The 26,297-nt window shown below is 38.4% G+C and overlaps 1 protein-coding gene across 1 annotated transcript in view; it reads right to left on the bottom strand.

Annotated features, from left to right (window-relative positions):
• b4galnt4a (beta-1,4-N-acetyl-galactosaminyl transferase 4a) overlaps nucleotides 1–26,076 on the bottom strand; it is a 336,936-nt gene extending 310,860 nt beyond the window's left edge. Inside the window, 1 exon segment of the mRNA XM_055155299.1 lies at nucleotides 25,026–26,076. Within this exon segment, the coding sequence (XP_055011274.1) occupies nucleotides 25,026–25,167 (142 nt within the window). The 5' untranslated portion in view covers nucleotides 25,168–26,076.
• Between the last annotated feature and the right edge of the window lie 221 nt (nucleotides 26,077–26,297).

The following is a 26,297-nucleotide window of genomic DNA, read 5'->3' on the forward strand; positions in this document are numbered from 1 at the left end:
AATGCCCAAACTGGGGAAATAATTATCATTTTTGTAAGCTAAATCTTAAATATAATGACCGTAACTGTGTTTTAGTAAAATGAGTAGTCCAACCGGTCATATGCGCTTTATAAGAGCTACCTTTTTACTTTAAGTTCAGTAAAGATTGGGAATTCCAGGGCTGAAATTATCCAAATGATTCTAGTAAAGGTGCGTGAAAAGCTCAGCCTAAATATGCAGGTGTATGGTTTGTGTGTTAAACCTGTGTGAAAGTCCAGATATGTTTTTGATGAAGAAAAAACATTACAACATAGATCAGATAACAGTGTAATAGTCCATGTCATCTGAGGTGAGAAGTAAAATTGAGTCTACTCATCATGCAGGGGAATCAGCAAACAGACAGGAAAGTGTAGCAATAAATGTTGATCTAAAAGAAAACACAGTAGTACACCAATATACCCAAACTGATGACTTTCTGTGCAGTCATGGTCACACACTCTACAAGCTCTTGACAGCTGAAGAAACAGGATGTAAAAAGTCAAAAAAAGTTCAACGTGCAACATGATTCTGCAGGACTTTACCATGCCACATCAAGCCATGTTAAAGGTGCGTCAGAGGGTCAGAATTTTCAGTCCCGCTCCCACCCGCGCCTGCAAAGAACTGTAAATTTCGTTCCCACTCCAGCCAGCATCTGCGAAATTTTGTCCCACTCCCGCCCTCAAATCCCGCAAGATTGAGACGTTCGCATTCTTAAGCTCTATCAAACACGGAGAAGCGGAAAGGACTTGTCTAAAAAGTGCATGAGATTAGACCACGTCCACACGTATGCTTAAATTGTTTTTATTAATGCCAAATAAAATATCCAGCACAAATGATGTTACATTAATCATTTGTATATTTTACTTGACACTCTTATTTAGTTTGTCAGACTGCAGTTTATCATCCCACCCGTCCGCTCCTGCATTGTGCAGTCAGCGCTTAGCCAGGCTGGCGCCACCTAGTGCCTCCGCTCCATTTCATTTCTCTCCAGTGACTAGGTCAGGAATCGGAATACACTAGATGGTTCGCACAAATCCCAGAAATGCAAGTTTGGGCACCAGCCAATCAGCGAAGAGCCATACATTCTGTGTTGGCAACGATTCCCAAGATCGAAGATTTAACGCCAGAAAAAAGAGAATGTTTGGTGAATTTTATCAAGGGGAAAGACTTTATTGCCCTTCTTCCTACGGGATTTGGGAAAAACTTAATATTACATTACGTCACGGCCAAATAGCAGCGATTGGTTAAATGAAAAAAAGTACCCGCCTACTGTCAAGCAAACAAACCCTAATGCTGCGAGGTCCTACGGTTTCTACAAAGTGAAACCGGCTGATGAATCAAGCTTGCCCGCGCCCGCAATGAGCTTTCAAAATGTGTCCCGCGGGTGTGCAGGGCTCTACACTGAATCTCATCAGAGAAGCAGGTTACATCACTACGCTACATTACAATTCAGATCTGTGGAGAGTCGCCTCTATTCACAGAAGGAATTATTGTATTTTTGAGCAACAGAAACACCCGTAATGAATAAACAGCTAGTCAGATATGTTTAATGTCATACCAGGAAACATTCCAGGCAAAGCAATAACATCTCCATGGAGACAAGAAGGTAGTGGACCCCCCAACGGAAAAGGGGAGAATTAACCAAGATGAGCGTATATTTGCTTTGTTATTTCTCTTATTAAGTTATCCCACATATACATTTTAGTTGCGAGTGAAGAACTGAAGAGAGGTTTTCTGCAGTTTAAACCAAACAAAAATCTGCACACCAACGCAACGCAATTTCACCCCACAAATGTGCGAGTCTGTATAATTTTAGTGCGCATACTTCACAGGTGCAGGCTGCCGCTGCGCTGAAGTAATGAATCCTCTGTGGAGAAATAGGCATCTCTAGTTGTGTATGAAAAAGGGGAGAGTGGTTAAAGGGGCAGTCCTGATTAAAGTGTGTGCGTTTGTTTGTGTGTGAGTGTGCGTTTGTGTTCCCTCGTTGTGTGTGAAAAAGCGTAGAGTGGTTAAACGTGCACACCTGATTAAAGTGTGTGTGTGTTTATTTGTGTTTGTGTGTTTCCTAGATGTGTTTGAACAAGGGGAGAGTTAAAGTGTGTGTCTGTGTGTGTATGTGTGTGTATGAGGATGTGTGTGTGTGTCTGCATGTATGGATATTTGTGTATTTGTGTGTGTCCTTGTTTGTTTGTGTGTTCTCTAGTTGTGTATGGAAAAAGGTGAGAGTTGTTTAATGTGCAAATCTGATTAAAGTGTGTGTGTGTGTGTTTTTGTGTGTGTTTGTGCATCTGTGTGTTTGTGTGCATGTTTGTGTCTGTGTGCATGTGTATGTGTGTGTGTCTTTGTGTGCGTGTTCCCTAGTTGTGTATGGAAAAAGGCGAGAGTCGTTAAATGTGCAGATCTGATTAAAGTCTGTGTGCGTGTGTGTGTTTTTGTGTTCGTGCATGTGTGTTTGTGCATTTGTGTGTGTTTGTGTGCGTGTTTGCATGTTTGTCTGTGTGTGTGTGTGTGTGTGTGTATGTGCGTGTGTCAGTGTGTTTTCTCGTTGTGTATGAAAAAGGGGAGAGTGGTTAAATGTGCCGATCTGATTTAAGTTTGTGTGTGTGTTTGTGTGCGTGCATGTGTGTTTGTTTGTGCCTCTGTGTGTGTGTGTGTGTTTGTGTCTGCGTGCATGTGTGTGTGTGTGTGTGTGTGCATGTGTGTGCATTGTGTGTGTGTGTGTGTTTGTGTATTCGTGTTTGTGCATCTGTGTGTGTGTGTGTGTGTGCATGTGCGTGTGTGTGTACGTGGGTGTGTTTTGTGTGCGTGCATGTGTGTTTGTGCATCTGCGCGTGTGTGTGTGTCTGTACGTGTGTGTGTGGGGGCGTGTCATGTGCGTGTACGCGGGTGTGTTTTGTGTGCGTGCATGTGTGTTTGTGCATCTGTGTGTGTTTGTGTGCATGTTTGCGGGTGTAACTGTGTCTGCGTGCGTGTGTGTACGTGGGTGTGTGTTTGTGTGCGTGTGAGGATGTGTGCAAGTGTTTGTGTGTATCTATATTTGTGTGTATGCGTGTGTGTTTGTTTGTGTCTTCCCTAGTTGTGTATGAAAAAGGGGAGAGTGGTTAAACATGCAGATCAGATTAAAGTCTGTGTGTGTGTGTGTTTTTGTGTGCGTGCATGTGTGTTTGTGCCTCTGTGTGCGTTTGTGTGCATGTTTGTGCGTGCGTGTGTCTGCGTGCATGTGGGTGGTGTGTGTTTGTATGCGTGTGAGGATGTGTGGAAGTGTGTGCGTGTGTGTATATTTGTAGGTGTCAGTGTGTGCGCGTGTGTGTATGTATATTTGTGTGTCTATGTGTCAGTGTGTTTGTTTGTGTTCCCTAATTGTGTGCGAAAACGGGGAGTCGTTAAATGTGCAAATCTGATTAAAGAGTGTGTGTGTGTGTGTTTTTGTGTGCATGCATGTGTGTTTGTGCATCTGTGTGTGTCTTGTGTGTGTCTGCGTGCATGCGTGTGTACGTGGGTGTGTGTTTGTGTGCGTGTGAGGATAAGTGTGCATGTGTCTTCATCTGTGTGTATATTTGTAGGCGTCAGTATGTGTCAGTGTGTGAGGGTGTGTTTGTGTATTTGTGTATGTATATGTGTTCATTTCTGTGTATGTGCGTGTGTGTCTGTCCATGTGTGTGTCTGTGTGCGTTTGTGTTACGACCAGCAGGGATAATATCAGGTCTATTGAGGCAGCAGCCTGGGGGAGGACACAGGTGCCACATTCATCTGCACCGGAAGCATTGTCAGTGTGCGGCATAAACAGCACGGTGGGACGGGAGCGAGCAGTCGTAGAAACACACACACATATGTACCAGGCCCAGGTGCAGATTAAACTCACTGACGGAGCATCTGAGTTTTAAAAGAGTGCACACAAGGCAATGCTCTTTCATTAAAGTCCTATATTACACAAAACTGACTCTTGTGAGCTTTAAACCATGTTATAACTTGAGCTGGGCATCATTAAGAAGTTGCCGATACAATACATACCTTGATACAGTGCATTTTCTATTCGATATGATATATTTCAAAGCAATTTGATCTAGTTCAATAAACAACTAGAAAAGCACTGCGATAAAATCAGTCTTCTGGATCAGATCTGGATCAGCCTTTGGAATATGAAAGAGGATCCCATTGTCCATCCCTGAGTCAAATTTCATGGGGTTTGGTCAATAATTAACCGAGATATTGAGAAACAAAATTTTTGGCCCCATTTACCACAATGTTAACTAAAATTTCAAAGTGATCCAGAATCCAGGATTTCTTCCGGATCACCCTCAAAATGAAATCAGTTCTTCCTTTTCACATTTCCAACAAATCCTGAAAATTTCATCAAAATCGGTCCATAACTTTTTGAGTTATGTTGCTAACAGACAAACAAAGAAACAGACAAACGCCGGCAAAAACATAACCTCCTTGGCGGAGGTAATAATGGCTAAATGATGGCTGTGACACTAAAAGTCTTTCTTAAACCACTTCTTGTGCAAAGTTAATATGAAAAACGCCCATTTTACTCATCAGAAAGAGTTTCCTTCCTCTAATAAACAACAAAACTGTAGCGCTGTAACAAAATAATTTAGTAAAATATAGCAAAAAATACTCTTGGCGATATATCAATACAGCAGCCCATGTTAATGATACTGTATCATCAAATTAAACTACATGATATATTGATATTGTTAGGATTTGTGTTTTTGTTCTCTGCAATCTATCCCTTCATCTACCTCAGTATTTAGTCCTGGTCTTCTCATCACCACTTTGCCAGATAATTCTGTCCTGTTCGGTAGCGTCACCAGGCTCTTGGATTTATTCTCGTCTTGCTTATTGTTTGCCCTGGATTTACCTACTCCTGTTTTCTCCCAGGTGTCTCCTGGTCGTCTGCCGTTGCCTCCGGAGAAGTTGATCAGCTCCCTGCCTCCTCAGCCTGCCTTTGTTTGTACAATAAACTGCTTAAACTTGACTGTGTTCTGATTCTGCTTTGGGGTCCCTCTTCCCCCACCTTAACAGATATTTTGAGATTTCTGCACATTTCCTTCTCAAAAACATACTTGAGTTTGCTTCATTCACACGTGTTTGAGTAATCCTTTATTATTAGTATTTCTATATCTCTAAAACTCATAATGCTCTGTTCGACCTTGTGATGTCATGAAGCGGTAGTTTTCAAGTTAACAGTTTACAGTGGAGATTGGCAATTCCAGGGCTGAAATGATCAAAATGATTCTTGGCCAATCCAGTCCAACTTTATTTGTATAGCACATTTTACCAACACAGGGTCTCCAAAGTGCTGCACAAGATAAATGAACACCTTAAATAAAATAAATAATAAGCAAGTCAATAAAAAAACATAGAAAAATATCAAATAGAATCAAGTAACAACAATTCTCACGCCGTGTTAAAAGCCAGTGAGTAAAAGTGTGTTTTTAAAAGAGACTTAAAAGAATTGATTGAAGGAGCGGGCTTAATGTGAGGGGGGAACCACAGAAAAGACCCGGAGTTGGAGCTGGTCCTCAGACTTCAGAGCGAGTGAAGGAGTGTAGGGAACAGTGAGGTCTGAGATGTACTGTATGTTGGGGCCTGTCCATGAAGTGCTTTAAAAACAAACAATACAAATTTTACTCTAAAATGAATGTGGAGCCAGTGCAGTGGGGGTAAAATATGTGTAATGTGTTCTCTACGACGTCTACATGTATGGAGTTTAAAAACACAGGGGAGCACTTCCTGTATTATCACACGGTGGAATCACAAGTTGCCAGACAATGTTATGGGCCCCAATAGAGAAAATGAGTAAATAAGTAAGAATGTAACGATATCCAAGTCTCACGATACGATATCGTCACGGTATGAACCTCACGATACGATATTTATTGCGATATCGTGGGAAAGCTCACGATATGGTGGGGAGGCTCATGATTAGGGATGCAACAATATCCAAATCTCAGTACGATATTTTCAAGATATACAGCTCATGGTACAATATTTATTGCGATATTTTGTGGAGGCTAATAAAACTGATAATATGTTTTCTTCTTAAAGCGCTTTGACAAGACTTAATCCAAAGAACTAAGACTTAAAAGTGCTTAGAATTGTTATTTCTTCTTGTATTCTGAGCTGAAATGGAGCAAAGGATCATGGACTGTGTAGTTCCTTCTGTCTTTTATTTAGCACCATAACTCGTAATTTAAGCAAAGTGACTTGTAATTCAATATATTGCGATGGTTCACGATGGTATCACGATATTTTGGTTATTGTTACATCCCTATAAATAAGTGCTTTGTTTTTTTTTTTTTCTCCATCAAATATATGGTAAAAGAAGTACCACTGTGTGAACTCTGCATCCATTGTTTTATTTATCAATCCCAAACGTGGGAGGAGAGAGGAGAGCCTGGTGCGTTGCTCTAACACTTGGAGATGAGAGAGGATTGAATGTGGCTTCTGAAAAGGCTCTTCTAAAGATGAGCACGCACCCAAAACACCCTTGCATGTGAATACTAACTTTGCTATTAAGCACCAGGAACAAAAGCCCGTCTCCCAAGTGTCTGTCTCCTAAAAGCAGTTCTCATGCAAATGTGTGGGCTGAAAGCAAATTAGTACATAATCGGTTTACTGAAACAAACTAAGCAAAGATGTGAGAGATATGAAAAAACAGAGTGCCTTTTTTGTAGAATCATAATGCACTGTATTTTCACACTGATCAAAACTATTTCTGAGGAAAATGTCTAAGAAATTACAGCACAGGTACGATGAAAAAAGGACCTGACAGTGTTTAAAGGGCTCATATTACAGAATTTTCTTATCTTCAGTACGTACATAATGCTGTTCCGTTATCACAAACAGACCTGGAGTTGTGTTTTGTTTCATCCACACGTTTAACTCACAAATCCTGCATATTTACACTGAGTTCTTCCCTCATACTGACAACACTCTGTCCACCTTGTGATGTCATGTGGTAATACAGGAGGTCAGAGGTGGGACCAAGTCTTTGTTTTGCAAGTCTCAAGTCTTTGACCTCAAGTCCAAGTCAAGTCCCAAGTCAAAAACAAGCAAGTTCAAGTCGAGTCTTGAGTCACTGGCCCATAAGTCCAAGTCAAGTCCAATTCGTCTGTTTTGAGCTTCAAGTCATTTCAAGTCTTTAAACCAAAGTACTTTGATTTTTGCAATTTATATGAATTTTTAACTAAACTGTACTTAAAAAGTCTTGGTCTATTTATATATGAGTATTTATATAAGAGTTGTAGAAATGCAAATTTTTCCTTTATAAATGTCTTAGTGCAAATACTTACAGTCACGATAGAAAGAATTCAGATTTAAACGTAACAGTTATTTTCTCATGTAATCTGCACTTACTGTATTACCGTATATTACTCTATATTACTGTACTATACTGCATATTACTGTAGTACATTTGAGGATACCGTATCACAGTACTTCACAGTACTTCAGTTCCATCCAAAGTAGCACATAAAGAAGTGGGAGCGACATGTTCCAATTTGTTCCTGTAAAATTCAGCACTGCATTTATCAGCTGTAAAGAGAAAAGTACTTTCTAAAAACATTTTTTTTTTTAGGAAAAGTATCAAGTCATCTCAAGTCGCAGGCCTCAAGTCTGAGTCAAGTCCCAAGTCACTGACCTTCAAGTCCAAGTCGAGTCCCAAGTCTCTGTCTATTTTATCAAGTCAAGTCTCAAGTCCTAAAAATAGTGACTCAAGTCTGACTCGAGTCCAAGTCACGACTTGCAAGTCCCCACCTCTGCAGAAGATGCTTTGCTATGTTTTTAAACTCCATACACTTTCACTAGAAGCATTTGGATGATGTCAGTGCTGAAATTGCTAATCTCTATTGAACTAAAAGTAAAAGCTCACAAGAGTCAAACTTTTTGAAATCCAGGACCTTTAAAGATACTAAAGAGCACATTTAGCAAAAAGACTTTAAGACTCCCTGATAGAATTTAATGGGTAAGCAGATTTAAAGATTGATCTGAAGTCTAATTAATGTGCTACGTTAAGTGGTGGCACTTGAGTAACTGACAGAGGGATGCTTTGTTGTCCCAGTGATTAAGTGTGATTCTATCTCATTAAAAAGTGCAGAGGTTGTGAAATAGAACGGAAGTTCGAGCAGTGTGTTTCAGTTTGAAGGCCTAATTAGATCTGGTAAGAGTAGGAGTATCACAATTAAAACATAAAAATTAAATCAACCTTCACACTTGTAATATAAAAATTAATCATAAAGCTGTCGCGAAAGACCTAGAACTATAACAGCTGATTTTGAAGAACAGTCATCTTGTTGTGTGGGCATCTTCAACTTATTATGCAACTAAAAAGTGAAACAGATAAAGACACCAGTGTGCAGTAAAAAATAGGGATATAACGATATCCAAATCTCTCTCTATGATATTATCACGATATGCATCTCACGGTTCGATATTAATTGCAATATTTTGTGGAGGCTAACAAATCTGTAAACATGTTTACATTTACTTTTTGCTCTTAACATGCCTTGACAAGACTTAACCAAAAGAACTATCATTTAGAAGTGCTTATAACATTTACTTCTTTATGTAGTCTGCAATAAAACAGAGCAAAGGACCATGGTCTATGTAGTTCCCTTTGTTTTTTAGCTACTGCTGCACCATAACTATTCATTTATGAAGTGATGGTCCACGCTATTATTGTTGGTGTTTTTGTGCATCCAATATCTATCATCAAAGGTTCAACTTGTCCTGTCCAGTCCAATGTAAACATGATGAACCTGTACATGCAAATAAAACACTCCTCAGTATTATGCACTGGATTCCTCTGTGACAAAGGCATGGTATAACGTTTCCATTTTATTACACATCATAAAACTACTGATTAGCAACTACACAGTTCATCAGTCTCTTGCTTTACTTGTTTATGACATTTTTTATCATTGATGCACTTATTACCAGATGGATTTTTTTACACAGTAACTAAAATAGGTCAGAAAACACATACAGAAACTATTTAAATTCACCTCTAATACTTATGTTATCTTTTCCTGCACAGATAAAAGATGAGTTTTGTTTTTTTTTCTGTAAATAGATTTTCTGTTGCTTTGAATCTTATTATATATGTTAACAGGGTTAGGCAAAATAAATGTTAAACTAAGCCTAAATCTACGGAAGCCGAGAGGGGTCACAACAAACGCAAACGCCGCAACAAATACAAATGCGACAACACAACAAAAAAAGCCACAACGGAAATGACATCGGGACTCTATTTTAATGCAAACGCCGCAACAAATACAAACACCACAACACAAACGCAAATGCCGCAACACATTAAAAAGCCACAACACTTTAAAAAGCCACAACGGAAGTGACCGCGGGACTCTATTTTCCGACGGACCGATCAAGCTGCAAGTGAAGAAGAAGAACTACAACGTGAAAAGTAAAGGAACGGAGAAGTTGGAAACGTAAGTAAAAGTAATTTATTGTTTTATCATTACTCGTTTCACGTTGTAGTTCTTCTTCCGTATAAATCCCTTCAGTCTATGCAATAACTTTAGTGTAATGTGTGTAATTTCTGTGTTAAATTATTAATAAATGAAGAAAATAAACTAACTAACTAACTAAATGTGTCAGTGATGGAGTCTTATACATTTTACAACTGCACCGACAACAGAACAAAGTGCGGCAAAAAGTAAAGAATGGCCTGTACACAAGCTCGACTAAAATAAATGCAGACAGATCCAATCGAGGGACAGTGCTGCTGAACGCTGGAACCCTAAAGCTCGATAAGGAGGAGGACACACTGTACAAAGACAAAGTCAAAGAGATAGGTGTGGAGATTAGGATGGAGATGGGAGATGGTGCAGCTGGACCTAATGTAAAAATGAAGGTCAGTGGAAAACAAAACACAAGGACTCCCCTGATAAAGTGTTATATCGCATTTAGGTGAGTCTGAAGGGCTGCATGATTTGGGAAAGATTTTTTTTTTTTTTTTTTTGTGGTGTAATAAAAGATTCAAAGTTCACATTTTGCCTCGAGGAGAAATGACATAAAGACTGATATATGACCTGTCACACTAACACAAGAATCACATCTCGGAACATGTTTGTACAGATCTAAACTATAGGGCTGGCACCTCTTTATGCAAATACAACAGGATATTCTGTTGTTTGTGAAGGAAATTATAGTACTTATTAGGGATGTAACGATATCCAAATTTCTCTGTACAATATTTTCACAATATGCATCTCACGGGTCGATATTTATTGCAATATTTTGTAGAGGCTTACAAAATTGTGAATACCAGTACTACTTTTTCCTTTAAAAATGCCTTGACAAGCCTTTGGTTCTGTCATAAAACAAAGAGTTAAGATTTAACCCTTACATACTAGTCAGGTCAAATTTGGCCTGTTTTGACATTCAAGAACAGTAAAAATACCCTAAACATCATCATTCTTTTGTTCTGAAATTTGAAGACTTTTCCTAAACTTTACCAAAATTCACAAAAATGAAAATATTTTGAAATTGTATAGTTTTGTACAAGTACTACAGATTTTTGGACACTGAGGCGGATCCGGGTCTAACCCTATTGCGATGGATTTTAGCTCTATATCGGTGCGGATAAAATGAAGGAAAATGGAAGTTTGAGGCAATCTTGAAACTGTGAAATGGTACAGACCCTGTTTGTGTGTATTTTTCTATGGGACAGTGTTGACAGAGTTCAAGAGTTCACCGTTTTGAGAATACCCATGCCTCCGGTTCCCAGAATTAGACACCTGTTGGTTTTTGAAAGGAAAAAGGGGAATCTCAAAACAGTGAAAGGAGCGATCATCCTGTATATGGTGCACATAAGGAACACAAGTCAATCAAGGGTAAGAAAGGTCTTTTCTTCTAAGTTTCTTTTCACTCAGGACACCACAGTTGTCTCACACATGCAAAAGAAGAACAAGAAAATATGAAAAATATGCTCTTCCTGCTCTTTGAAACATTATATTTATATATTACACATATTTATTAATGTAGGGTAATATGCAGTTCAAAATTTGACACTCATAGATACTTACTATGAGGGAATTCTAGGTCCAGGTCAAATTTAACCCAAACCATACTGTGAAGACTTAAGAAATGAACAGTTTGTAAAGGTTAGAAGTGCTTACAGTTATTTTATCGTGTAAATTGGACTGAAAAAGAGCAAATAATTATTGTATATGTAGTTTGATCTGTTTCCTTTTGCTATAGCTGCACCATAACAATGAATTTAAGCAAAAAGACTTGAGATTTGATATATTGTTACCATGATATTTCATTATTGTTACATCCCTAGTGCTTAAAAATTGTATCATTGCTTCCATTCAAATTGTGATGTTAATTCAATCACAATTAATCTTGCAGCCCCACTGGTCAGCATATTTAAAGGTGCACCTTTTCTGGTGGAGGGTCCGTCAAAATGCTTTTCTCTGTGTTTTTGCTTTGTCTGGAATGTTTAACAATGTGGTACTGAACCTTACTCTTCATGGAGACCAAACCAAACCAAGTTACAGGTCAGATCTGTGGAGAGGCAACGCCACTCACAGTCAGAATGCCTATTTTGTTTTAAGTATTTTTGAGCTATAAAACCACCTGTAATTGAATAAATGTAAGGTAGAGCTGTTCAATGTCATACAGAGCAATAACGTATCCATCGAAACAAGCATGTGATGGACCCCTAACCAAAAAGTTACATGACGCACCTTTAAATTCAGGTAAAATGACATATAAAGCTTCTATAGTGGTGACCAGCACTTTGAACTTGTGATTACAAATGGTGAGTCTACCTACATTGTGAACAGTTTGTGTAACTTAATCTTATAATACAGAAGTACACAAAGCAAATAAAGCTGTTCTTTTCCCTTATGCAAACACAGAAAGCAAAAGAAAAAAACATTTGAGGGATTAATCAAGCTAGAAGCACCTACGCCCTCTCAGTCAACACACTTAAAAAATGAAAACAAGTATTTAAGTCATCCACAGTACAAAAGATGGCAAAAGATTAACCAACTGCTGAGATTTAAAGAAGACATACTGTGCTTGTGTCTGCTATGTAGTTATAACCTCTGACACCAGTGGATCATTATGTTATAATCTGCACATTTTAAATCACAGTATTCATCTAAAATGACTTAAAGGTCCTATATTACACAAAACTGACTCTTCTGAGGTTTTAGCCATTTTAGAATGTTGTTGCCTCATCAAAAACAGACCTGGAGTTGTGTTTTGTTTCATTCACACACGTTTAAGTACGCCTTTATTACTTATTATCTGTCAACTGTTCCAATGCTGAAAATGCTCTGTTCCACCTTGTGACGTCATGGAGTTGTAGTTTTCATATAAACAGGTGACTTTAGTTCAGTAGGGATTGGCAAGTCAAGGCTGAAATTATCTAAATGATTCTAGTGAAAGTTTATGAGTTTAAAAACACAGTGCAGCATTTCCTGTACTACAACATGAACAGAGTGTTTTCTGTTTGAGAGAAGAACTCAATCTAAATATGCAGAGTTTGTGTGTTAAACATGTGTGAATGAAACAAAACACAACTCCAGGTGTGTTTGTGATGAGGAAACAGCATAATATGGGCCGTTTAATTAAAGAAGTGCACTGACTTCCGCATTAGAAAACTGTGGTAATCAACGGGAGCTGACGTCATCACAACAAAGAGCCGTGTAACTGTTGACCCCTCCTATAGATAGCTGCACATCACACTAGCAAGTATTTTTTTTTTTTTCCATTTGTTCTGAAGTGACTAAGCACTGCTGCCAAATTCTACGCGTATCACGAATACGGGTGTGCAAAAAAACTGAAATGTCAATACTGTATATCATGGGCTGCTGTATCAATATATCGCCAAGAGTATTTTTTTGTATATTTTACTTTAATTTTGTTATAGAGCTACAGTTTTGTTGCTTGTTCAGAGGAAAGAAACTCATACACAGTTGACATTTTCACAGTTTTGATGATTAAAATGGGCGTGTTTCATATTCACTTTGCCCAAGAAGTAAAGACTTTAAGACTTTAAGAAAGACTTAGTATTACAGCCACAATTTTGCCATTATTTTTTATTGAACCATATTTTTATCAAACTGAAAGCTCACTGTATCGAGATCTCTATCGTATCGTGGCCTATGTATCAAGGTATGTATCGTATCTGCAACTTCTTAATGATACCCAGCACTAATCATGATTAAGAAAATAAAATCAAAGAGCAAAGTAAGTAGAAAGCAATGTGTGTATGCTGTGGTGTTCTGTTAATGTGTGATATGGTCTAAGTGCGGGTGTGTCTAAGAGTGGACAGTGTGTATTGTTCTGATTGTTCGCTATAATTGCATTGTAGAACTTATTTCTGTAAATCATGAACAACAGACGAAAACTATCTTTTTAGCTCTAATCTAGTGAGGAACATTTCTGTCGTTTATGAGCTTAATTTCTCTGTACATTGTCCCTTCAAACAAAGACTAAACTAGTAAACAAATAAAACTAAAAACAGGTGTCGAATGGGAATACGGTGTCTTGAAAATAAGTCATTAAAGATTGCCCAAACATGCACGAATCACGGCAAGAACAACTTCGAGAGGGCAAATGAGAAGTGGAAGCAACTATGGTTAAAAGCTCAGACAAGTCAATTTCGCATAATAGGTCTGCTTTAAATTCAACGCACACAAGCAATATCTTGAAGCAAATATGCACAGTTGTCCAAACACATTCAGCTCCTAAATAGTGTGCAAACTTTGAAGACCAGCCACACTAGGAGAATGGGAAGTTGGTCCGACAGCCCTGAGAGAATGACGCCGTTCTCTTGCACAAAGCTGCTAACATGGTAATCAAGCCACTGAGCAGCTTGTGACACAGAACAAAAGAATGACAAAGCGTTGCTATTGTCTCCTATCCTCGTGCTCTTCTGCCTCCTCGGAAACATCCACTCTGGGATCAGTAAACACTTGGACTAAAACAATAGCACGTAGAAACAAATCTAATGAAAGGTGACAACAAACACAACTCAACGACAACTCTGGAAATACAGTTAGGCAAATTCTTGGGTTAAGGACTGTGAATGTGACAGCAGCAGTGCACGCTTGTGTCCTTTGTATTGTAATGGTTATACGATGTGAGTCTTTTTTATCTTCACAATAGAATGTCGAAAATGGAACTTGCACAACAGACTTGAGTCATGGAAGATGAATTCCCATACCAACCTCTGCTTCCACAAACTTAAAGAAAAAATAAATAAATAAATAAATAAGCAAAATTGACTCTTGTGAGCTTTAAAGCATGTTATAATGTTGTTAACAAAGCTGGAATTGTGTTTTGTTTCATTCACACATGGCTGAGTAATCCTTTATTATTAGTCTGTCTACATTGCTAAAGATCTAAATGCTCTGTCCCACCTTGTGATGTCACGAAACAGTAGTCAGAGGTGGGGATTTGCAACTCGTGACTTGGACTCGAGTCATACTTGAGTCACTATTTTTAGGACTTGCGACTAGACTTGATAAAATGGACTAAGACTTGGGACTCGACTTGGACTTGACGGTCAGTGACTTGGGACTTGACTCGGATTTGAGGCCTGTGACTTAAGACTTGAAAAGCACTTTTAAATCTGAATTCTTTCTCTTCTGACTATAATGATTCACACTAAGATCTTGTCAATGTCGTGTCAATTTAAAAAGAAAAACTTTATTCAGTTAATTTCTACAACTCTTATATGCTCTATAAATACTCAATATATATACTCAATAAATATACAATGATTTTTTAAGTGCAATTTATCCTAAAAGTCATATAAATTGAAAATAAAATTAAATAAAATAGACTAGGACTTAGGACTTGACTAGGCTTGTGATTTGAGAAGACTTTTATATCTGAATTCTTTCTATTCTGACTCTTTATGATCACAGTAAGATCTTGTCAAAACATTTGAAAAGGAAAAATTAACTAAATTCATTTCTATAACTCTTACATACTCTATAAATACTCATAAATATACTATGATTTAAGCACAATTTATCTTTAAAGTCATAGAAATTGCAAAAATCTATCTATCTATATTTGATACTTTGGTATAAAGAATTGAAATTACTTGAAGCTCAAAGCAGATGATCTGGACTTGACTTAGACTTATGGGCCAGTGACTCGAGACTCGACTTCAACTTGCCTGTATTTGACTTGGGACTTGACTCAGACTTGAAGTTAAAGACTTAAGACTTGCAAAACAAAAACTTGGTCCCACCTCTCGCAGTAGTTTTCAAATGAACAGCTGCCTTTAGTCCAGTAAAGATTGGCAATTCCAGGGCTGAAGGTGTATGGAGTTTAAAAACACAGTGGAGCACTTCTGGATATTACCATATGTGTTTCCAGTTTGAGAACCCAGCTTAAATATGCAGGGTCTGTGTGTTTAACATGTGTGAATGAAACAAAACTCAGCCCCAAGTGTGTTTTTGATGAGAAAACAACATTATAACATAGATTATTAGGAAGTTGCGTAAAATGGGACATTTAAATATTCAATCCTGCAGCAATTTCAATGTGCGAAGGGACAGTCACGTAACAGTCAGCGCGTTTTCACAATCACCAAGGTAATTCTTTCACTGTTGTTTAAGAGGAAGAGGAAGAGGACTGAACAATTATGTCTTTAAAGGTGCACTACGTAACTTTTTGATTGGGGGTCCGTCACTTGCTTGTTCCTATGGATATGTCATTTCTCTGACGGGAATGTTCCACACTATGACATTAAACAGCTCTACCTTACATTTATTCAATTATAGCTCATTGTATGGCTCAAAAACTGCATTCTGACTGTGAGCGGGGTCGCCTCTCCACAGATCTGACCTGTAACGTGGTCTGTCATCCTCTCCATGGAGATAGAAAGGTTTAATGCCATATTATGAAATATTCCAGATAAAGCAATAACATAAAACCCCTGGTTCAAATGCTGGTTGGTCCAGGTTTTTTCAGTTCTGATACTGATATCGATACTATGTCTTTAAAGGTGCACTATGTAACTTTTTGGTTCAGGGTCTGTCACCTCCTTGTTTCTATGGATATGTCATTTCTCTGACGGGAATGTTCCACACTATGACATTAAATAGCTCTACCTTACATTTATTCAGTTACAGGTGGTTTTATAGCTCAAAAATACCTAGAAAAATAGACATTCTGACTGTGAGTGGGGTTGCCTCTCCACAGATCTGACCTGTAAGGTGGTCTGTCTTGGTCTCTATGAAGATAGAAAGGTTTAATGCCATACTATTAAATATTCCAGACAAAGCAATAACATCACCATGGCGGAAAACTTTTGATGGATCCTTCACCAAAAAAGATACAAAATGCACCTTTAACCAATACCAGTGAAGGGATTGAAAACAAAAATACTTATTACAAAATGTATCTGATCGTGTAGCTGTTATGTATACTACAACTGAACAGCTTTGTATGAATTAAAGTTCAAAAACCATGACATGTCCTACATCAGTCAGTAAAGAGTCCAACCAAGATATCGATTGAACCGATATCATGAAACTGATACCAGATGCTGCAAATTGTCCTGGATCAGCCCCGATATTTGATACTAGAATCGGCGCATCCCTAATAGAGGTCTGGTTGCAGGTGCGTGCTGGTAAAATAGCACGCACACAAATTTGTCTGGCCTTGCCGTCTAAAGCTTTTGTACTCTTTTTGAGATCCCTCAGTTGTCTTCATTGTTAAGCGGAGAAGCCTTGAGAAGAGGTGACCTTTTCCATTAACCACCACTACAGAAGACTCATTCTGAACAGCAGGGAGCGTACAGACACCCTCTCTTTGATGATTGATTGAAATCCTGCAAGGTCTGGATCGCTTACAGTAAGGCAACACCAGAGCTGATACAGCCCAGTGCTGAATAGAAACCCACTGAAAGAAAATCCTTCTGCAGAGGTGGGAGTTAAGAGGAATCGGCGAGCTGCGGTGCTAGGAAACTGACAAATACCATCAGAGCGTGGATCGTGATTGTCTGCAGATGATACTCCCACCTGATCTCAGTCTCATTGGCTTTACTGCATTTCCAATTCTCATCTCTTTAATTGATTCAAAAGAGCTTCCTAATCAAGGTTTTCCAATTGACACACCCTTTGTCTCTGCACTGACCGATAAACAAGAAGCTAATCCTCAGCTTTAAAAGGAAATTGATCCAGATAAAATTCAGCTTTTTTTAATTACAACTTAAATGTGCACTGCGCAACTTTTCTGGTGGAGGGTCCGTTACCTCCTCGTCTCATGTCGACATGTTTTTGCTTTGTCCAGAATGCTCCACAATATTGCATTAAACTTCGTGAAGACAAAAAAGCCAAGTTAAACGTCAGATTCATGGAGAGGTGACCCTGTTCATTTTTTTTTTTTTAAGCAATAAAAACACCTGTAACTGAATAAATGTAAGAAAGATAAGGTTAAAGGTGCACTATGTAACTTTCTGGTTGGGAGTCCATCACCTGCTTGTTTCTATGGAGATGCCATTGCTGTCTGAAATGTTCCACAGTATGACATAAACAGCTCTACCTTACATTTATTCAAATACAGGTGGTTTTATAGCTCAAAAATACCTAGAAAAACAACATTCTGACTGTGAGCGGGGATGCCTCTCCACAGATCTGACCTGTAACTTGGTCTAGTTTGTTCTCCATGAAGATAGAAAGGTTTAACCCCACACTGTGAAACATTCCAGATAAAACATTAACAACTCCTTGGAGAAAAGAATTTGATGAGCCCTTAACACTGTTGTAGTAAAGTGATAAAATGTCACGCATTCATAAAAAAATAAAAATAAATACTAGCTTGCGGAATAGTTTTTATCCCTTACAAATTGTAATAATGCTGCCCAACTAAGTGATTTCCAACTTTACGGTCAGGACCTAAATATTCTCAGTGGGTCCCCAGTGGTTCCTAAAATATGCATCCAAGCTAGACTGTTCGAATTATATAGAAGCAATGGCTTGTTATTTTCTTCTAAAATAATAATTATAATAATACATCAGACTTATGTAGCGCTTTTTTGGACACGCTTTAAATAATAAGAAACAGTAGAAGACAACAGTGGAAATCATTGGGGGAAAGCCAGACTGAACAGATGAGTTTTTAGTAGTGGTTTGAAGTGCTGTAATGAGTCTGAGTTCATGATGGCTTGTGGGAGTAAGTTCCAAAGGGTGTGGTAAACTAGTTTATAGCTGTATAATTGTATTTGTGATTTTCTATTATGTAGAAGTTGGATATTGCCAGTGTAAAAGGTTGGGCACTACTAGTTTAACCCACCTGTTGCGTGAGAAAGATGTCTCTCTTTGGCCCCGTCTTTCTCCACAAACATCCACCCCCCTTTTTGCAGAGAGCGTGCCAGTAAACAGACAGTGGCATCATTCAGCTGCTTCCTCTTCTGCTTGACTTCACACTTAGGCTAAAGTTCTCAGGGAAGAAAGAAACTGGGAGCTGTTTGCTTCTGTACACCAATGTGTAAAGATATGACAAGGGGCCTAACATCATTCAAGGAACACTTTATTATCTTTATGTATGTGTGTTCAACCTTTTGTGTTAGTAACCATAATTTAAAAAAATTCTAATAACTATGTGATAGTTCAAGTGAATGAAATCAAATAAAGGTTTTCAGAATAGTTCTGAACATGGATTTAAACTGTTGCACCTCTTATTCAAGTCGGTTTGTCTATGAAAATACTATTCATTCTAAGAGATATACTATATCTATGGCACATTTAATTTTGCAAAGGAAATACATTTTTCTAGACTAGACAGTCTTATCATGATGACATTATTTGACCTGGATGTGAAATTCAGCAAGATACAAAAGGAAGATTTGTGGCTGAGTTAGTGACAACTGATTTTAATCCTGTAAAGAAGAGATTGAAAAGAGACAACTCAGCTGACAGCATATGACTGTTAGTTTTACATGTTCAAACAAGTAAAGTTTGAGGAAGACTTTGTCTTCAGCCATGCTGAGCTCATAATTATACATGTATAAAAAATAAACAAAGAAAGAGATTAATGCCCATTTCTTCTTATACTTGTCTAAATAAGCCCTGTTTTCTAAACCAATTGAGATTTGCACCTGTGAATATGTTTCTACAGGAACAAATGTGGAGGAAAGTAAAATGACCATAAGGAACACAAGATAAGAGCTAAAAATGGGAGAAGTGACACTAAAGGTAAATTGTTTCCATGACAGCAGCCCAGCCTGTGGGACTGAAATACAATGAACAAATCCAACTGGTCTATGTTAAATGTATTAGTACTGTTGGTTATTTTTACATGTTGCTTGCTAAGTCGTGGTACAGTGAATAATAATTCTCTTAGTGTTTCAATCAAGTGGTTACGTTCAGATACACCTTCATGTTGACAATGACAATGGTCACAGTATGTACGACATTGCACCTTGACGATCCGGGGCTGACTGTTTTGTGAATGCATTTGATGTGTTTACATGTGTAATCACTACAGATCAATAGAGCCCTGTATGCTCGGCCTCCTCAGTGGAGCTGTTGATGCTGAAAACAGAGAGGCTGTTGTCCATGTGGGTGGCCACATAAATGTGGCACTCATCTAATATGCACCACAGCACTACCTGCCAACTTACTTCTTTATTCTGATTCTGATTAAACAGACTGGTCTGGACGGGACACCATTATTCATTAATTAGGTCATTCCCATGCCTTTTTAAAGCAGATAAAGAAATCAAATGTGCATTGACACGCTATGGTGAATACATGTGGTATGGTTTTAGACCTGTGTGAAAGGAATGTAGAAAAAGTGAAATCAATAATAAACTTTTTTTTTTTTTTTGCTAAGATTCACTGTATGATTGAATTTCATTTAATTCATTCTTATGCACTTTCTGTATTCCTATAGAGCCACTACAGTGAGCTGACAAACACAAGGCTCTATCCTAGTCTGAATAATGTAGTGTTGAAAATGTCCACAAAGCTATGGCTGTCTTATGACAGTTCAGAATGAACTAGTACATAACTTCATGTGATAGAACAGTAATGTGAGCGTCATGGGTTAATTGGAACAAGTAAATCAGTACACTGTCCTATGAAAATCAAGCAAAGTAAGAAATATGAGAATGTTTGACATCCCATGACAAGTGGCCAGAAGAGACACATAGGGAACAGAGGGATACATTAAGACAGAAGTGAAGTGGTTAAGTATACAAGCACTCCGCAGGCTGCTGAGTTTCAAGTGTTGCTTTATTTTACCAAGCAAAACATTAAAGGGCCCATATTACGCTATTTTATAATGTTGTTTCATCATCAAAAACAGACCTGCAGTTGTGTTTTGTTTAATTCTAACATGATTAATACACAAACTCTGCATATTTAGGCTGAGTTCTTTTCTCAGATGAAAAACACTGATGCCATGTGATAATACAGGAAGTGCTCGAGTGTGTTTTTAAACTTCAAACACATTCACTACACTCTTTTGCATAATTTCAGCCATGGAGTAGCCAATCTCTACTAAACAAGAAGCGTAAGATAGCATAGTTAACTTGATGACATGATATCACAAGGTCAAACAGAGCATTTTGAGCTTTGGAGATGTAGACAGACTAATAATAAAGGGTTACTCCAACTTGTGTGAATGACCAAACACAATGCCAGGTATGTTTCTGAGGAAGTAAAAACATGGTTTAATGATCACAAGAAGCAATTTGGCGTAATATAGAACAAATATTAACTTCCAATGTTGGCTTAGGTGCTAGACAGGAACTTTTGCACTACATAGGAATAGTCATACCAAAGTCTAACAAAACAAAAAGTCTGTTATCTTTACAACCTGAACTATGTATTAACCACGCTAATTATGTGACCTTACTTCCTATACATTTCGTAACTCTGAGTCACTACCCTCCATGGTGTTATGCAGTGAATGAAATACTTGCACTGCTGATAAATACTTTCACCTAAGGAGTGGTTTTCTTTTCAAAAAGTCGAAACTTGCATTCATACACGTACAAAATAGTTGAGAGTATTGCTTTACATTAGGGGTGGGACAAGATCTTGTGAGCCAAATTTGCCCCAAGATAGTATAGCATGAAAAAAAAAAAGATCTTGTGAGATTCTTTTCCCCGTGTGTTTACATTTGGATCGGAAAAAAAACTAGGTGAGTATTGGTGAGTCAGAGCTCTTATAGTTCCAAAAGCAGTACTAGAATGTCAACAAAATATTAAATAAATAAATCAAAAAACTGTCGGACAAAATTGGAAAGTGGCAACCGCAAAATGTGTATATTAGGATCTGTGTGTAAAAGCCTCCAGACCCAATCTATAATCGCGCTTTGTGGAAATTGTGTCTCATCCAATTCCTACTTTTCACTGTTCCTAATTATTGCATTTATAAGATCAAAAATGGATGCCAGTCAGTACGTCTGTCAGGATAATTATTATATTTTTTCATTTTGAGTAGTTTTGAAAAGTAATACTGTAAAAAGTGAGCTTCAGAGGGTTGAATAAGTAACTTCTAAGGCTTATTCTGCAATTTATTTGTTAAAGCTCATGCCTTTTGAACAATACTGTCTATTTAAAGGTGAACTATGTAACTTTTTTGTGGGTGTCAGTAACTTTTTTCTTTGGGTATGTCATCAGTGCCTGGAATATCATGCAGTTATGACATTAAACTAGCCTGTCAAACCTCGCAGTGTTAGAATTCGTTTGCTCGACGGCAGATAGGTACTTTTTTTTTATTTAACCAATCGCAGCTATTTGGTCGTATCTTATGTAAATCTCGTATGAAGAAGGGCAATAACGTCTTTCCTCTTGATAAAATTCACCAAACATTCTCTTTGTTCTGGCTTTAAATCCTCGATCTCAGGAATCACTGCCAACACAGAATGTACGGCTTCGTCTTTGTCTCGCCCGCTTTGTTTACTGTTGTGCTGTACCACAAAAGGGACCCAGACAGGTGCTTGAGTTTAACGTCGTGGCTTCACAGCTCTTCACTGATTGGCCGGTGCGCGGTCTACAACTTACGGGGTTCTTGCAAACCGTCTAGTGTATTCCGATTCCTGACCTAGTCCCTGGAGAGCAATGAAACTGAGCAGAGGCAGTAGGTGGCGCCTGCCTGGTTAACATTAAACAGCTCTACCTTACATTTATTCAGTTACAGGTGGTTTTACAGCTCAAAAAACTACATTCTGACTGTGAGCAGGGTCGCCTCTCCACAAATCTGACCAGTAACTTTAAAAACATCTGGTTAAGTGGGATTATCTTGCATTATTGTTATTGTATCAGTGTCATAAAGTAGTTTCAAGAGTATATTCTTTTTTATCGTGACAAGTCTACCAGTCAGATGTAAATAAACACGATTTAAAGGGGCCTATTTTCTATACTGGCTACATGTCACTTACAAACCCTTGGCGGAGGATTAGACATGTTATTCATAAGAGGTTAAATGGAGTTGACCTGCTCAGATGCTGCTAAATGAACAGTCAATTAGACACACACAGTCCAGCACAACACACTACAGCACAACCACTTCCTTTTTGACTAGACAGCCACGGGAGCCTCGTCGCTGGGAAAGAGGGGCTGCAATTTTGAAGAATACAGTCATATTGAAACCTACTGACAGTTTCAAGAGAATGACAACAATGTGTTGACTCAGACAGGAAACACAACCAGACGTCTTAATTACGTTTTGTATTAGAGTAAAAAGACAAACAGACAAATCAACTAAAGACACTACAATTCATAAAACGTTCTATAATGTTTATTTACACTTATGTGAGTCTTCAAATGCCCATCACGATAATTACTATATCAACTAATCTTTCAATATATGAAAGCTGGAATTATATTTTGTAGCTCAATACTCGTCGCCTGTACATTTTCTTTGCAATACTATGGAGATTTTTGTTATTTGAGCTGTAGAGGGCTGAATAAGTAACATCTAAAGCTAATTTTCAGTTAATTCTAATATTTACCTGTTGCTGCTCAAGCCTTTAAAGCTGTTTTCTGTTATAATGTTGTTTCCTCATCACAAACACATCTGGAGTTGAGTTTTGTTTCATTCACACATGCTTAAAAAACAAAAAAACTGTATATTTAGGCTGAGTTCTTTCTCTCAAACAGAACATTCTAGTTCACGTGGTAATATAGGAAATGCTCCACTGCGTTTTACACTTGCACTAAAATGATTCAGATCATTTCAACCCTGGAATTGCCAAACAAAACACGAAACAAAAGGTAAAAGGTTGCTGTGAATTTGAAAACTACCACCTTCATGAAATCCAAGGTAGCTTTGGATTTATGGACAATCTAATAATAAAAGGGTTACTAAATCATGTGTAAATGAAACAAAACACAAGTCCAGGTATGTTTTTGAAGAAGTAACAAATGTAAATGTTGCGTAACTTTAAATGACTGTCTAATTAAAAAGCTTTATTGCTTTTGTGTCAGTGCCATAAAGTAGTAATAAATAATAATCAATAATATCTTTTATTATTATAGCTCCATAGCAATAAACCAAGGTTAAAAATTCGTTATCATGACCGGTCCAACTACACTTCATTAAATGTATTTACACGTATTTGAATCTTAATCCACGTAACAAGTGACTCGTGGGAAAAAGAAAATTCCTAGTCAGCCAAAGGGGCACCCCAGGATGAGATCAGACATAATAAAAATGACCCCAACATGTTAGTGTCAAGAATGTGTGCCTGTTTGCACAAGCTCACAGCGTGCACACTTGAAGGACATAATCTTTGGAGTATCACTTACATTGACAGCTGCACAGGACCTTGTATATCCTTGCATATCTGTAGTAGGTGACGGTGCCACATTTGCCAACACTATATCCATGCTCTTATTACACAACATCGTTTAGTTTCAAAGGGAACCATTCATGCTGCGGTCGGTGAAGAAATCTAACGAAGACTGCAGCTAGAAGCATTGCACTGGGAGCAGGACACGGCAAATACTTACTTATAATATTTATATATGTGAAAAACAGGCAGGCACGAGACCTTTGAAGCAATCTTCATGCACAAAACTGAGATTTTCCAAGCATATTGCCTTGACCTCCTTTTCAACCTGATCTGAGGCCACAACCCTGAGAAGGAAACTTTACTCAGCACTCCCCGTTAGGTCATACTTACCTACTTACTTACACCATTTTCTAATCTGATATATAATGTTGTTTCCTCACCAAAAACACAGCTGGAGTTGTATTTTGTTTCATTCAAGTGCTCCATACACCTTCACAGGACTAAACACTATACTGAACTAAAGATAAATACAAATCCACTTGATTTCTATAGCATATTTAATAAACAAAGCAGTTTCCAAAGTGCTGCACATTAAAAACAACAAAAGGTATTAAAAAACAACAGAGGGTAAAAAGGTCGAATTTAACCTTGCCAGTCCTAAAACACTAAAACCAGTAGTCAAGTTAAATAAAGGCAAGCTTATAAAATGGCAATATATCAATAAAATAATATACAAATATAGCTGTTAACTACCACTACATGACATCACAAGGTGGAACAGGGCATTTTGAGCTTTAGAGATGTAAACAGACTAGTTGATTGACTTGACTGAAAGGTTTTCATTTTTCATTACGCACTCTTCTCTCTCATTGAACGTCTCTCTCTCTCTCTCTTTAATTTTATGATGATTATTTATGTTTTGATTGTGATGTGAATGCATTTCTTATTCTATAAAGCACTTTGAATGACTTTGAGTACGAATTGTGCTGTACAGATAAATGTTTAAATGAAATAAACCACAATTCCAGGTGTTTCTGATGAAGTAACCACATTTTAACATGGCTTAAAACTCAATTAATTTTGCGTAATATAGGACATTTTCAATATAGCATCATAAAATCTAGGCTTCTCGCTTGTTGACATGTCTAACTCACATCTAAGCTGCACAGTGATTTGTTTATTAGCTCATAACGCTTTAGAGGACAAGCACAATTGGCATAGAATATATCATAAGGTGCGTGCATCTCTGAGCATACCTTTCCCGTAATTGAAGTGGAGTTTGATAGTCTTGCCCTGATTGATGTGCAGGTAGGTAAACCACACGGCAGAGGTGAGCAGCACCAGGAGCAAGAGGAGCTTAAACTGCTTCCGGATCTTCTTTACGGGAAAGCGCAACATCCTCGCTGAAACATCCTACGGTGGTCACCCGCTATAATGTCTGCAATGTGCCGCGAAAGAGGCGCTGCTGAGGGGGGGGATACTTGTCCCAGTCACGCCGCTGGCATCCCAGGCACCCGGCGAGTAAACACGCGGAGTAAAGCTACAGCGTTACAGCAGCGCGGATCATTTCACTGGATCACTTCACTGGATCCACTGGATGACGGCAGCGCCAAACTTGTCCTGTCCTCAGACGTGGATATAAACACCTCATGGCTGGCGCGCACTCCCCTTTTCTTTAAGAACTGTAGTAGCCTATTAGTAGTAAACAGACTTCAGGGCAGCAGGGAAAAGGCAACACATCAAAAGCGGCTAAGTTCGCTTAACAGTGTGACCCAGTGAACAAAATAGCAGTCCGGCGATAATCTACACAAATCCTCTGGAGCTCAAGCCATTGGTGACACCGCGGCGCTCATTATTTTACGGCTACTCAAGGATCATCCGGAGCCACGGTTTTAGCGCAAAGTCTCCAAGAGCACGAGGAACTGTGTTGAGAGGCGACGGGATCTCGCATCACCACAAAGCCAAACGACAGCGGTTTCTGGAGGAGTTTAATCTTTTTTTCAAATCAGTGCAAACTGGATTAAGCTGCACGGTCCAGAAAAACCGGGACGAGTCAATGCATGTTGCCTTTAACAAAGACGAAACTGGTCACAGGCAAGCGTGTGGTGGCAAAGACCAAATGTAATCGGAGCTTGGTCTATTGTTACACACAGTTGAAAGTGAGACCGTGCAGCTCCCGGACAAGGCAGCGGATACAGATGAAGCGCGTTTTTATTGAAGTCCAAGGAGAGGAGGGGCGATCAGCTGTCATCCTCATAATCGGGTTGGTCTGAGCGACAAGCAGCTAGACGCTAAAGCGCTGGAGATGTCAAAGTACAAAAGCCTCATGATGCCGTAACGAACACATATCATTAGTTAGTAAATAGGATATTCACTTATGACTGTCCGATGCGAAACCCAATGCAGCATTCACGCGCGCGCTTCCTCACAGCAGGTGCATCTCTGTGAATAGTCCAAAAGTAGTCCTGGCGATCACCGTGTCCGAGAGTGCTCCGTGTGCTGGGCTCAAGCACAGACTTGGAGTAAAC

The sequence above is a fragment of the Boleophthalmus pectinirostris genome, unplaced genomic scaffold, assembly GCF_026225935.1.
Source record: "Boleophthalmus pectinirostris isolate CB_2022bp ecotype Guang Dong unplaced genomic scaffold, ASM2622593v1 HiC_scaffold_2, whole genome shotgun sequence".
Taxonomy (NCBI): Eukaryota; Metazoa; Chordata; class Actinopteri; order Gobiiformes; family Gobiidae; genus Boleophthalmus; species Boleophthalmus pectinirostris.